The 15,285-nt window shown below is 35.3% G+C and overlaps 2 protein-coding genes across 6 annotated transcripts in view; one reads left to right on the top strand and one right to left on the bottom strand.

Moving 5' to 3' along the window:
* The window catches only part of SERPINE3 (serpin family E member 3), a 33,961-nt gene extending 24,642 nt beyond the window's left edge, over positions 1-9,319 (top strand). The window contains exons 7-9 of the mRNA XM_004775224.3: positions 5,671-5,757; positions 6,304-6,387; positions 8,792-9,319. Of these exons, the coding sequence (XP_004775281.1) occupies positions 5,671-5,757; positions 6,304-6,387; positions 8,792-8,835 (215 nt within the window). The 3' untranslated portion in view covers positions 8,836-9,319. The remainder of the gene's footprint in view (positions 1-5,670; positions 5,758-6,303; positions 6,388-8,791) is intronic.
* Positions 1-15,285, bottom strand: part of INTS6 (integrator complex subunit 6) — a 108,703-nt gene that overhangs the window by 12,104 nt on the left and 81,314 nt on the right. For 3 of the 5 annotated variants that reach the window (XM_045080567.1, XM_045080568.1, XM_013047199.2), the window contains 3 exons: positions 13,195-13,563; positions 12,031-12,124; positions 7,185-10,437 (listed from right to left, as the gene is read on the bottom strand). In XM_045080567.1, the coding sequence (XP_044936502.1) occupies positions 10,344-10,437; positions 12,031-12,124; positions 13,195-13,563 (557 nt within the window). In that variant the 3' untranslated portion in view covers positions 7,185-10,343. Of the gene's footprint in view, positions 1-4,467; positions 4,547-7,184; positions 10,438-12,030; positions 12,125-13,194; positions 13,564-15,285 lie in introns of those variants that run through there. The other 2 variants (XR_006606941.1, XR_006606940.1) reach the window with 2 other exon arrangements.

Below are 15,285 nucleotides of genomic sequence, written 5' to 3'. Positions count from 1 at the left end.
AGGGCTACACCAAGACACATTACAATTAAATTGTCAGAAGTCAAAGACAAAGAATTTTAAAAGCAGCAAGAAAGAAGAAACAAGCTACCTAACAAGGGAACCCACATAAGATGATCAATGGATTTCTCAACAGAAATTATAGGTCAGGATAGAGTGGAATGACATATACAAAATTTTGAAAGAAAAAAAATTGTCAATCAGGAATACTATACCTGGCAAAGTTGTTCCTCAAGTGAAGCAGAGATAAATCTTTTCCAAACAAAAAAGAAGATAAGGAAATTTATCACCACTAAACCTGCCTTACAAGATATGCTAAAGGACATTTTTAAAGCTGGAAGGTGCTAATTAACACTATAAAAATGTATGAAAATGTAAAAATCACTAATAATGGTAAGTATATAGTCAAAATTAGATTCTCTAATATTGTAATAGTGGTACAACTAGTCAACTAGTCAACGAATTCAGTAAAGTTGTAGGATAAAAAATGAAATACAAATATGCATTGTGTTTCTTTACACTAACAACAAACTACCTGAAAAAGAAATAAAGAAAACAATTCCACTTACAATTGCATCAGAAACAATAAAATGCTTAGGAGTAAATTCAACCAAGTGAGGTGAAGTATCTCTACATTGAAAACTATAACACACTCATGAAAGAAACTGAAAAGGACACACATAAATGGGAAAACATCCTCTGTTCATGGATTGGGAGAACTAATATTGTTGAAGTATCTGTACTACCGAAACCAATCTTCAAATTCAATGCACTCCCTATCAAAATTCCAATGGCATTTTCCACAGAAATAGAAAAAAAAATTCTAAAATTAGTGTGAAACCACAAAAGATCCCAAATAGCCAAAGCAACCCTGAGAAAGAACAAAGCTGGAGGCATCACACTTCCTGAGCTCAAACTCTATTATAAATCTATAGTAATCAAAACAGTATGGTACTGGCACAAAAAAGGACATGTAGACAAATGGGGTAGAATCAAGACCCCAGAACTAAATCTGTGCATATAGTCAACTAATATTCAACAAAGAAGCCCATAATACCCCATAGGGAAAAGATAGTCTTTTCAATGAATGGTGCTGGGAAAACTGGATATTCACATGCAAAAGAATGAAACTGGACCCATATCTTACAACACTCACAAAAATCAACTCAAAATGGATTAAAGACTTAAAATATCTGAAGTCATAAACTCTTAGAAGAAAGCATAGGGGGAAAACTCCTTGAAATTAGTCTTGGTGATGATTTTTTGGATCTGACACCAAAAGTATTAGCAACAAAAGTAAAAAGAAACAAGTGGGACTACATCAAACTTAAACATGTATTCATATCAAAAGAAATAACAAAATGGGAAGGAAATTCTGCAGAATGGGAGAAAAGTTTTGTAAAACCACATACCTAAGGGATTAATATCCAAAATATATAAGGAACTCATATAACCTAATGGCAAATAATAATAACAATCTGATTTTTAAATGGAAAAAGGATCTGAATAAACATTTTTCCAAATAAGATATTCAAATAACTAACAGGTACATGAAAATGTGCTGATTATCACTAATCATCAGGGAAACGCAAATCAAAACCACAGTGAGCTATTACCTCATATCTCTTAGAATGGCTATTATCAAAAAAATAAGAGATAACAAATGCTGGCAAGGATATGGAGAAAAGGAACTTTGTACACTGTTCACAGGAATTTAAATCATTCCAACCATATGGAAAGTCCTATGGAGGTTTCTCAAAAAATAAAAGTAGAACTACCACATTATTCAGCAATTCTACTTCTGAATATGTGCCCAATGGAACTTAAATCACTAGCAAAGAAATAACTCCACCTCATGTTGATAGCAGCATTATGTACAATAGCCAAGATAAGGAAAAAAAAAATCTAAGTCCATCAGCAGATGAATGGATAAAGCTTTGGTATATATATTTTGATGGAATATTATTAGCCATAAAAAAGAAGGAAATCTGCTATTTGCAACAACCTAGAAAAACCTTGAGGGCATTATGCTAAATCAGAGAGAAAGACACTGTATGATCTCACATGTGGATTCTAAAAAAAAATCAAAGTCACAGAAACACGGAGTAGAGTGAAGGTTGCCCAGGGCAGGGATAGGTAGGAGTTGGGGGGTTGGGTGAAGGTGGTCAAAGGGTACAAACTTCCAGTTATAATTCTAGGGATGTAAAGTACAGCATGGTGACTATAGTTAACAATGCTGTATTATATATTTGAAAGTTGTGAAGACAATAGATCTTACAATACACACAAAAATTGTAATTATGTGAGGTGATGGAGGTGTTAACTAATTTTACTGTGATGATCATTTTGCAATAGATATATGAAATCATCACATTATATACCTTAAACTTACACAATGTTATATCAATTATATCTCAAAAAGCTGGGTGGCAGGGAGAAGTGGGCTTGAGGAGAATAGAGAAACAACTGACCATAGCCTGGCTTCAGAGGCCATTTCAAATTCTTTTTAGCACTCTCTATATATATCCGGGGCTGGGAGCTATATGACACATTCCACCTGTTACAACTAAGTGATAAGAAGATGAGAAAGATAAACTAGCAGCAAATTCTGGCAATAAATGTTTCAATGCCATGAAATTTGCCAATAGTAAATAGTAATAATTGGAAGGACAAATGACACAGACAAATGACACATTTTGAGAACCTGAGGTTCCAACGTTGGGACATCGATTTACATTTTGCAATTCTTGTGTTTACACAGTGTCATTATGAAGACTCTTAAACCCTTTGAGAGTATGATCAACCCCACACAAAAAAATGATGGTCCCCACTAACAAAGGGGAAAGAGGCACCGAAACAATCATTTGGATGAAACTTGCCTAAGACCCATTCTGTGGTTTACCCCTATGATTCTATAGATACCAACCAACACTTCCTTACAAGTGACATCCAATTAGAGAACATTAAGACAGCTGTTTTTATGGGGAAATGAAACAAATGTACGTGAGGAGTGTCTATCATTCATTCATCCAACAATTACTGAACACAATTATGTACCAAGCATTATTATGTTAGTTAGGTGAATTTAAAAATATTTAAAATTAATGAAACAGCTTCTGCCTTCTAGGAGCTAACAATCCAAAAAGAAAGGTTGACATGAATACTTGTAGATAGTATAGAAGAGTGGAGAGTATGCCAGGAAGGAGGGTAAGAAGAATCTTAAAACACTTGGCTTTGGATATTGAAATGTAATATAGGAGTAAATGGGTTTAGGATGGACGACAGTTTTCCAGAACACTAATCTAGTAAATCTAGAGACAGGAGATGATGCGGGTCATTCCGTGGCTAAACATTACATATTATAGTTCTCCTGCAGAGATTCACTACAAACATCAGCAAATAAGCAGCTCTAAGAAGTTCACTACTAAAAACAAAAACACAAAACTATTCAACCTGCATTCCCTGTTTTCATTAATCATGGATCCCTTTTAATAGCATAGCATCTATAAAAAATCTTGGGAACAAATTTGGGGATAACATGTTGCATGAAAACATGGCACTAAATAGCCATGAGCACTCGAGAAGATGAACACAAAGCGGGAGAATGCCTTTGTGTCTGGATTCTTCTGCATTGCTTTCATTAGTTGCATAAAATAGTTACTTGACAGAAATAAGCAAATAGAGATCTGTCATACAAGATCAAGCAAGAAGAGAAACACAAACCTACAATGACTCCTGAATTCTTATTTTGATCACAAATGTTTATGATCTGAAATGTTTAATGCTTACTAGAGATAAAATTTAAGAGAGGTGTGGATGCTGGGGCAAGACAGGCCATGGCTTGACAGGTCTTGGCTCAGTGTCTGTGCAAACATGTAACTGTCAACTATTGGACCACTCCTAGTGTGATGGAGAGAAGCTATGCTATTTAATTGAAACTTAAAAAATTCTAATAGCCAAGCCTATCTAACTAAAGACTCATTCATACCAATTGGTCCTATTTTTCACATTGTGTCAAGGTGCCTGGACTCTATCACAACCACATTTACTGTATCTTAGTTGGTAGAGTTTCATAGTGAACCTCTGTTGACTTCATGGACACTGATGAAATGTTCAGGTACCACAACTCTATAATGAGGTCACAGGTAAGTAAAACCTCATGAGCATCAAAGAACCATTATTTAGCCAAAAAATTCCAATTTTGACACTGCATTTCAGTTTACTCAATGAGCAAGTGAAAGAAACTATGAATTAGAGAGAAATTTCTTTTCTAAAAGATCTTACAGAAAAAGACCAACTGCTAAAATCAATCAGATTCTTCACTGGTTTTAGGACAAATGAAATGATACCAGTGAATGCTTCCATTGATTTTTTCCCTTCCTCTGACTTTTGTCTGGTCCCCTTCAATGATGCTGGAAAATAACTGTTTCTTACAACAAATATAGCCAACTCACAATTTCCTGTGTATACCTTATTTAGAAGATGGATGAATTGCTGCATATCCTATACTCGGCTGGTTTTATTCTCTCACGACATTCATTTGCATCTCCTTGTATGTGCATGAAAAATGCAAAACAATTTAATTAGTCTAAGATGAAACAAAGAAGCTCTCTCAAAATACAATATGTAGATTGAAATGATTATTTTAAGACTCATGCCACAGATCCCTTTCCAGTGGCACGCTGGAGTTGACTAGAATACTTCTTGCAAGGTGCTATTTTTTTGTGGAGGGGTGGGGTGGAAATGGGCTCTGCACGGTCAGAAAACCTGCCCAATTTCTACTTCTTACCAAGTGTGTGACCTCAGTTCACTTAACAGTGCATTCTCAAATCAAAGTGTAGGGAATAACCACAGAGTTTCTGCTAGTTCTAAACATTCTTATATACCTTCGTTATGTCAAGTACAACATCACTGCAGGGAGTTGTTTAAAATGCTTAATGGTTAACTTACAAAAAGCTATCAATTTCTCTAACTTAATCATTCATAACTTAATCATTCATATCCCTGTTTGCGAAGCTTCTTCGAAACTGTTAGCACACAACTATTACAGTTCTAACCACTTATTACCTTTGCAGATTCTAGACCATGGGGCAAATTATTGCATGACTGCATTCAGTATACTGAATGTATTCTGTACACTTAGTATACTGAATGTAGTCATGCAGCTTTTAGATATTTTTTAATACATTGAGTTATGACTTTTAAGATCCATTGAACAAACCTGTGACTGTCATTTAAAGGTGGCTCTTAAAACGCAGTCCAAGAAAACACTCAAGGGAAATCATCTCAGAGGTTGGCTGAAAATGCAGATTCTTGGACGCCAGAATCCATTTTAACACATACTCTGGCAATTCTTATATGAAGTTTAAGAAGTACTGGCTGAAGTAAAGATTTCAGTATTAACTAGAAATTATTTTTGAAAACTTTTTAAAACAGGGCACAGCTCTATATATTAATTTGGGAGGGATTATTTATTAAATTCACCAAATCTGAGGTCTTAGAAGTCACAAAAAATATTGCAGCTTAAGAATTTTCCAGACAAATCTCTCCCTAGCTATAGTAAGCAGCAGGACACTGTAATTAAGTACATTCTTTAAAAATACACTCAAATCCTTAAGCTAAATGCATTAAAGATGGAAATAAGCAATTCACATTTTTATTTCCCGGGATTAGGCCAAGATGACTTTTATGTTTCTGAAGCAATCCACAAAGCCAAGATTGAGGTTTCAGAGGAAGGCACCGAGGCATCAACAGCCGCAGGTATGTTCAGAAAGGGGTTGGCAGCACTCAGTCACACTGCTTGCCCTTATCTGCCTTAGTCACATTTATCCAGTTCAATCTTCACATTTCTAAACCTTCCCACTGAAAAATCCCAAGTCCAGATGTGGTAGCATTTTCAAAAAAAAAAAAAAAGAAATTTAATACAGAGCAAGGGCTTGAAAAATGATGGAAGAAATCCATTTTGAAAAGGATTTGTCCCATCATCCCCATCAATAAGGAATGAAGTCATTCTGAAAATTTAACTTTAGTAAGGAATTTATTCCAAGGAGTACTTTGAAAATGGGACACAGGGTTGGCTAAATGTCTTAATTTTCCCATTAATTTCCCTTAATTTTCTGACACCTTCTTAACTTTCCCATTTGTACCCCCAGCATAAGACTAAACAATGAAATGTTATCATTAGGATGTTTTTATTTCTTCAAAAATCAAGGGATATAACTGACTTCATATCCAATTTTCATAGCAACTTTCCTCAAATGAATAGAAAATGCATTGGGATTCTTCTATTCTTTCTCTCTCCTGCAGCTCTGTTGTTACTGAAAAGGTCTCGGATTCCTTTTTTAAAAGCAGATCGGCCATTCTTCTTTTTCCTGAGAGAACCCACCACAGGTAGGACAGTATTTTTTGACAGAATTCAGATCAATATATATCAACATCTCTCTAGCAACAAGCACCCATTTGTCCGCTGTGGCCTAGAACAAGCATTCCTTCTAGCTAGTTTCTATGGTTTCACAATCTTCCCAGTTTCTTGTCGTGTATCCTGAGAAAGGGGAGTGTTCTGTAACTACAAAGGAAAATTAATATCCTCCATGTTGTTTTTTACTTCTCCTTCAGCTCATTTTTAGTTGACGTGGGTTTTTTAAAAATTCAGGTTTCTGCTGCTGGGGAGACTTAGAAAGATCATCAAAGTAAAATAAATGTAAATCTTGATTCCCCCCCCCCCCTCAGTTGTTGCCTTGCTTTCTCATCTCTGTAGGACAAAATAGTTCCTTCAGGGGACTAGCATCTCCAAGTAGCCTTCTGACTCAGCAACCCCAGTATTCTAGTGAATGCACCAGGATTTCTAGTTTTTGTTGATCTTTCTCATGCTTGCTGAAATGCCACAAAAATCAAGTGTTTGCCCTAGTACTTCTAAGTCCCACTATACAATCTTGTCTTAAGCCAAAGATGGTATGGTATCGGCAAAGCCTTAGCACATCAGAAGGACAAGCAGAGGTCCTTTCAACTTCAACAATGAACAAAGTACTCAAATTATTCCTCTCAATGTTCCCCCTCCCCCGACAATCATTTATCAGCCTGGGAAGGAAAAGAGATTCTCAGTAAAGAGTTGTTGGCAAGTTGAAACAATGTGTTAAAAAGAAATAGGATGGAACAAGACTAACAAAATCAAGCAAAAGTGGATCTACTTTAACTAAACATCAGGCATTATTTTTATTTATGGAGAGAAAAAAGTCAAAAGTTAGAATGAGAATTACGCATAGGTTTTACACAAATTGTTAAGGAAATACTGTCAACATCATTTTATCTGAGAATCATTTGCATACTGCTGTAACTTGTGCTAGAAATCAAAGGAACACTTTTGTGACAAAAAGGATGAAGATAATCATTCACTAGGAAATAATCTATTTGGGGAGAAAAAGTCCATCAACAGAATATAATCCTCCTAGGATTTCACCATGATCATTCCAACCCCATATTTATTAGATGAAATCGTCTCTTATCACTCAGAACAGGCAACAGAGAGCCCTCTCTTAAGAAAGGATACATGTCAAAAAAATGAAAGATGAAAAAAATGACAGGTTCTACTTCCTCAAGAAACAGAGACAGGACTAAATGTGAACAGAAAGATCATTGTCAAAAGCTGATCGCCAATAAAAGTTGATGACAGTTAAAAGAGAACAATTTCTCTTGGAATTCAACTGCATAAAAATGACGTAAAACCTTTGAACTAGTGAAAGGACACACCACTATTTCAATGATAGGAGTTTTCACAACTGCCTCAATAAACAATGGAAATAAAAGCCTAATCCAAAACCAATTCCATAATCCGCCGCACATCTACATATAGTCCTTTTGAGTTTATTTACTCTTTCTGGGAGGTATCTGCCCACATGATTCAAGGCAAAGTGACTATTCTTCTGGTGAGAGGGGGGTATTAGAGAGATAGGAATCAGTCTCAACACTCCTGTACACCAAACTGATAAATCTTATTGATTAGGGCAAATAATATCATTGACAATATCCATATGGGAACATTAAGAAGAATGATCTTAATCTCAAGATTAAACTGTGGAGAATATCCTTTGTCCAGCCTAAAGCCAACTGGTGATCTATAGGGCCTAAGAGGCATGATATTCCCCTGAAATATATTTCCTCCCTCCCCTTTGCTCACAATTCTATAGTATTTTACTAATTTAACTAATATGCCCAGTTTCTTAAAATTTTAAAAACCTTCAAGATGGGATATTAAGCTTGAGTTTCTCGAATGGTTTCAAATCTTGTGACTAGGTTTTGGATGAGGCAGGCTATAGAGTATGATGGCAGAGAGATTAAGGACAGAAAGAGGAGACTGAAGAAAACTTTTTCTTCCCAACTCCCTCTAGGGTTCATCCCAAAAAATGTATAAGGTGAAGGGTTTAGAGGATTATTACTTCATGAGCAATCTCTAAAAATGGAAGTAAGAACTTCCTGATAAGGAAAGCTGCTAAACATTGGGAAAGACTGAATCCCTTTCCTAAATATTCTCAAGTATGAACTTTTATCTGAATGACTTGTAATCCCTTCTATTAATCACAGAATCAAAATATACATAAAGACAATTTAAGACCACACAGTGTATTCTGGATTTTGTGTAGCTCCTGAATTTAGCAGTGACTCAGGTAATTACCTTAACAATTCCATCTATTAAATGATATCCTGCTTTAAAGGTGTTTGTAGAGGTAAAAAAAGGTTTAAAGAATTGCATATGAAAATACTATGTAACATTACATTAAATGCCTCTTTTTCTTGACAGGATTTGTCTTCAGCATTGGGAGAGTTTCAAATCCCCTAAATTAAAGAGATCTCAAGCATATTCTCCACTTTCATCTATGCTTTTCTTCATAAAAAGTTACAATTGCATTCTGCTATACCCTTGAAATCTTAAAAATGTTCTGCTAAAGTGTAAAAAGATAAGGGTATGTGATTTTCAAATATTATGAAACTAAAATTCCATCAATTTTACTATAATTTTATAAATTCATTTTGCCCTCTTTTAATCTAAATGTATTTTAACCTTCCTTTCTATTGGTTACCCCAAAAGCACTACAAGGCACAGCAGTGATCTATGAAAGGGGAACGAGTGAGGCTGGTCATAGGGTCACATCCTCAGTGAAGACACATGAGGTCATGTTGGACTGAGCGTGGACAGTGAACAGTGTTGGTTTTTCCTTATCCTGGGTAATTCAGGGGGAATGCACAATGAGCAAAGTCATCTGAAATGTTTGCTTTCTATTTAGCCTCTAAACAAAATGGAGAGTTTATATATAAGAATAGCAGAGGAGAACAAAGAGATCCTCTTTGAACCCCCAATTTGTTGTGGGACTTTTGTAAGCATGGCATCAAGCTGCTAAAGACTAGACATTTCAGAGTATGTGATGTACCTCAAACTTACAACTCCCTAACTAACAGCTTCAACTTATTGCCATCCATAATCCTAGTGAGAAAGGAAAAAGGTGTTGGGACTAAAGAAACCAATATTAAAGATGTCTGCTTTTAAACAGCTTTTAAAGTGTCTGCCTATTTGCCCCAGATACCATCATTTCTATTACCTAGGCAGAAATGGGAGTATGTTGGTGTGGCCAACAAAATCTAAGAACACAGAGTAAAAAGACAATGCAGGTTATGTAACAGGTAATTACAGTTAACTTTAACAAATATGAACTTCAAGTGGTGTATTTTTCCAATGCTTAAAAAGCAAGGCCTTTAAAATTCCATTATCCTTAAGATGGTTTTAAATGATTACTTTAAATGTGATTATTTCCTAAACCACACAAGAGTAAAATAGAGCATTTATTGATGGAATAACAAAAGTGCTTTTCTTAAATATTCTTCAAAATACATTTGTACAACTTACAATAATATATCCAAAATAACTGTATATACAAAACATTACCTAGTTTTAATGTATGTGCTTTTTTCCCCAAAAATTACAAAGTAACTTCTTTTTTATTTTTTTGGCAAAGTTCAACCTTAACAGAGGTGACAATTTTAAAGGTTGGTTTAAGAAAATAGAACCTGAGGGAAATTGACACGCAAGAGTCAATGACAAGCAAGAGATTTGGAGGAATATTTTTAGTTTGTTAAATAAAAATGTGTTTTAGAGTGATATTTTTCACATTACAAAAATAAACCAAAATGAAGAAAAGGTCACTGTAAAATGATGGAAAAAGGATCTGTAGACTTTCTCTTAGTATTTCAAATAGCCAACAATGCATGTCAAAAAATGAATGCAAGATCACAACAGTCTTGTATTTACTTTGTATTTGGAGAAGATAGTGAAACAAGTGGCCACATTCTGTTTTCTTTTAATTGCTATTAATATGGTTGATCTGATTGGCTCTTCGATGAATTTCATCCAAGAAGTTCTCCAGTTGTTCTATTAGCATTCGTTTTTTAAACCTGTATAAAAAAAAATAAGTAATAGCACTCTCAATTTCTTTTTAATGGATATAGATCAGTATAATTTGTTTTGTTTTGTTTTTAAGAGAGCAACTGTCTTGGGAAGATTTTTCAAAGGAAAATGAAAATGGAAAAAAACAACTTAATGATATATAAAATTCACTTGAAGATAAGCAAATTATTTTATCAGTGCAGAATTACAGTTTGTTCCTGAAACAAATAATCTAGGCCCAGGTATAATGGAAGCAGGCTATTTTTTCTACATCCAAAAAGAAAAACAAAAAACCCCTAACATTTACAGGGTTATAAATATTCCAACAAAATTTGGACTCCCAAAGCAACGACTCCCATAGCTTCTGATGCTCTTTAAAGTTGAATGTTTTGAAAGGAATGTGAAAAAAGTAGGAGTATAACCCCCACAAAACCAAAGAAGAAATGAATAGTTGGATGGTAACATTAAAAAACCCTTGGGTTCCACTATTAAATTTGAGAGCTAACAAATCAAGAGTAATTAGGTATCTGTGGCTATAGGATATAGCAAACATTTAACATTCAAGGGGCAATTTGAAATTTTTTTCACTAATACAGTAGACTAAAATTGCATTCTCCCACATAAGTACTAATACTGCTGCTGCTCACTGTCCAATCTATACCCACTTCCTTTCTATTTGTAAATTCATATGCATAGCCACCAGAATATTACCAATCTCTCTAAAAGGGGGCAGAAGTAGAGGGCAAGCATTAGGAATATAGCTAGATCCATGATGAAGTCTGAGTTGATAAAACGTTACATAAAGAAAAGAATAGGTTAAATATTCAAAATAAATAACATGAAAAGTTATGGCCTTATCTTGAACCTTCAAAGTGGCCTATGCTCTAGCCACTCCAAAAAAAGAAAAAAATTTACTGCTCTATCTAAAAATACCTTTATGTGTACCATGGAAGAAACTGGGCAACCATTAAAGGGTGGGTATATTTAGAAGGTCAGATAACACTAAGTTTTCTTAAAATACTAAAGAAGTATTAAAAGAAAAAAAATGTTTTTTGTACTCACTAAACTCACAACTACGATTTCTAGTTAATCGCACTTCATAGTTACCATTTATAATCTTGATCCACATTCTTTGTATTAAAGTACATAATCCGGGCTACTGAAGCAATTAGAATAAGGCCCATTTGTCCAACTCTGCTCCCCTTAATTACACATTTTCCCGTGTACAAATGAACTGCATCCAAATATTGTCTTTCAAGGTTATTTCTAATCACTGATTAATATTAACTATAATCCAAATATACAAAGGAGAAAAAAAGGCTAAAAAATACAGAGACCCCAAAAAGTCAGAGTAGGATAAATGAGAATTATGCAAGTATCTGTAATCTATAGGGAGAAAAAGTCCAAAATTGGCAAAGAATTTTGTGGCTGTTTTTAGTTTATTGAACTTCTTTCAATAAACTAAAAAAGAACTTCTATACACATGGGTGTGTCATATATATGCATAATACCACAAGTACAGAATAGGTATTATTAAAATATTGACTGTAAGCTGGAGACTCATTTCATAATCATTTCAAAATGTGCAATAAATTCTTTACCTTGATGCTTCTTTAATGACATTTTGTAAAAATATTAGTCTTGTTTGTAAACTGCCTTGCACATGCTTCAGTAACGTGAAGATTCTTTCATACTCTTAAAATGAGAAGCAAAAAGAAAAATTTAAGTGGCTTTTCTACACACTCTTATTCAATATTTTTCTACTGCAGTTTCTATATCAAGATATACTACACGAAACCAAGACATTCCACATAAAATTTTCACCACTAAGAATCGTGTGTGTGTGTGTGTGTGTGTGTATTTCCATCATATATCAGCAAAGATAAAATAACTTGTTAAGCTGTGTTCTTGGTAAAAGTTCCCATGAAGATATCACACACAAAGCTTAGAAAAATAAGTGAAGAGCTTCCTGATAGTGCCACTGAAAAAGAAGCAAGGTACCTCCATCCTTGTAATTCAAATTCTAAAGTACAGTTCCATGGTAGGGAGGGGCAAATAGAGAGGTGGGAGAAACAGGTAAAAGTGCTATTTCAGTTTCCAATTTTCAAAATTTCAATAACTCTGCCAAGGACTATAAGCAAGGATCGTCTTACCCACTTCTGAACCACCCGTGGGTCACTGTATCATCATAGCAGGTGATCTGTCAACATCTTTTGAATGAATGCCAATAATATTGAAATTTTATCCCACAAAGTTCTTTAAAATTCATGTAACAGACAGCTTTTATAACTTCTGTTTTTTTTGTTTGTTTGTTTTTGCTTAAACATATCCCTGGTCACTCTCATAGTTTAAACCTTAAAGGCAGTAGTAGATACTATGCCAGGAACTTCACAGTCCTGAAGTCATCTAATATTCACTCCATCTTTTTGGGTTTGCTGTTACATTTCATTGCAGCTGCTATGTAGAAAAATACTCAGGACTCCAGGTCCCTGTCATGGTAGGAACTGTGTGCAATTTATCTGTGTGTTCGTTAAGCTCTGCTCTCAGTCCCTCCTGCTTACCATATCTACACCATAATACTTTGGATAGAGCAAATATGTAGTGTTTGTAGGTTGAATAAAGAACTAAATCTTTTATATCTCTATATCTCTATCTCATATGTTGTTCGTCACTGATCTAGAATCAATCTTTTTTTTTATTTAATCTGACTCTTCTCTGAGCACAAACAGAAATCAAATATGAGGTTTGCCTCTAATTATACATACTTCTTCCTGGCTTTCGGATCTCTTTCATTATTTGTGCTTTTAGCTCAGTGTTGACCTCTTCATGGCTTCTGCAATGCATCAATTTCTTTCCTTTGTTGAGTGAAGATGCTGGTATATTCTCTTCAGGACACTGTTCCTTATCTCTTGGTTCCTCATGATTTTCTAAAAATCCACCAACGGTGAGGTCATTAGTTCCTAAATGGTCATGACCAAGAGCCTCTGTATGATTGGTTGGTCGTTCCAGTAAATTGGCTGGAGAAGGTGAAAATTCAGCATCCATAGCATTTGGTGTAATATCTGATGAAAGTTGGTCTGCAACATGATTTTCAACCACATCATCTATTGTCGAATCATTAGTGGCCTCTGAAACTAAAAACAAAGGTAAGGAAAAAAATGATATGAGCCAACTGCAAAGAACACAGTAAAAAAAGCTACAAATAATATTACAGCAAATCACAACTAATCTCCTTGATGGATGCAAATTAACAAATATTACATGTTCTTAATAAGCTTTGCCAAAGAGATGGCAGAATTTAACACGAAACATTTATACTAGTTACAAATTCTGTATAACTTTTGCCCTTAGGAAAAAAAATAAAAGACAACTTCAAGCCAACTTTTAGTTCTCTGCTTTATTCTATGGTGATTTTACTGACCAAGTAGATTTCTAATGCTTTAGAGAAATATACAGAGAGCCTTAGCTCATTCCAACCAACCTCTGCCTTATACACATACTATTATTCAGAGGCAAAAGTAAACACAGCAAGTCCAAACCTTTCAATACTCTGTAGGGAACATACAACCAAACAGGTCACTTCACAGTATACTCTTCTTATAACCACCCATCCAGTCTTTGTTACTCGAGCAACACAGAAGAGGCTGGTGCCCACAGCAGCCCATCAGATTAAAAAAAAAACAAAGCTTGCAAATTCTGCTCCCCGCTCCAGAAAGCTGCTGAATTAGAAGTTCTCTAACTACTCACCAAACTTCCAGGACACTAGCTAAAGTCACCTCTACTTCCCTCATTTACTGTCCAGAAGGTAAACTCATTCCCACAAAAATCCCTTAAGACTTCTGACTCCCTCTCTAAATCCCCTCCCATGATTTGCATATTTTCCTGAATATTTTCTATAACTACTGCTTTAACTGAAACCCAGCTCTCTGGCCAAGACACTGCTCTTCTTTTCAGACCTGAAATAGAAATTACTTTCTCTCAAACACTCTCCACAGACTTAAAATAAAGATGTGGAGTCACCTACTCCTTCACCTTCTAGGGCCACTTCAAGATCCCTTCTCCATGCACTCTTACAACACTCTGGCTCTTTCGAGGCTCAACTATGCCACTCATCCTCTCTCTTCTTATCACTAGCTTCATTGACCTCCAAGGCACACCTCTGTGGTCAACTTGGCTCAGGCTTCCTTCTACCCACCATCCCTTGGGCATTCTCCTAGATCATTACTACACAAAGTATGGTCTAATACAAGCAGTATTAGCACCAGAGGGTTTGCTAGAAATGCTCATCTTGAACCCTACTCTAAACAAGGAATTAGAATCTGCAGTTTAACTAGATCCCCCTAGTGATTCAATTACACACTAAAGTTTGGGAAGTACTGTAATATATGACTTCAGCGTCTATGCAGATCACCTGCCAAGAACATGGCCTCTCAATTCTTTAATTTCTCATCTCGTTTGCCTCACAAATCAGACACAAATCCATGGATAGAGGAATATAAGCCATCTCTTAGCAGGACTCCTGCTGTTTTACTATAACTCAGCCAGACTTACTCCAACAACTCCTCCACTTTCTCCCTCCTATTCATCACATCCTACCTTCTAAATGCCTTTTTCTAATCTATTCAACTTACACCCCATTATGTATTACTTTTTATCAGCATCCTAAATTCTCTCATTCTGTTGTTCTCCCATGATACCTGCCAGGCAAAACTCCAAACCTGATGACTCTATCTGCTTGCCCTAGTCCTCCATTTGGAATGATGAGCACCACTGGAGAAATACGATCCAGCTCTGCAGAGTGATCACCATACCCAGCCAAGTGTCCCTGGGTTTTAGCACTACCTAGCAGTCTTATT

This window comes from Mustela putorius, unplaced genomic scaffold (genome assembly GCF_011764305.1).
Source record: "Mustela putorius furo isolate JIRA1106 unplaced genomic scaffold, ASM1176430v1.1 tig00000461_pilon_pilon_pilon, whole genome shotgun sequence".
Classification (NCBI taxonomy): domain Eukaryota; kingdom Metazoa; phylum Chordata; class Mammalia; order Carnivora; family Mustelidae; genus Mustela; species Mustela putorius.
Note: the sequence above shows the minus strand (reverse complement) of the source record. Positions and strands in the feature narration are given on the sequence as shown.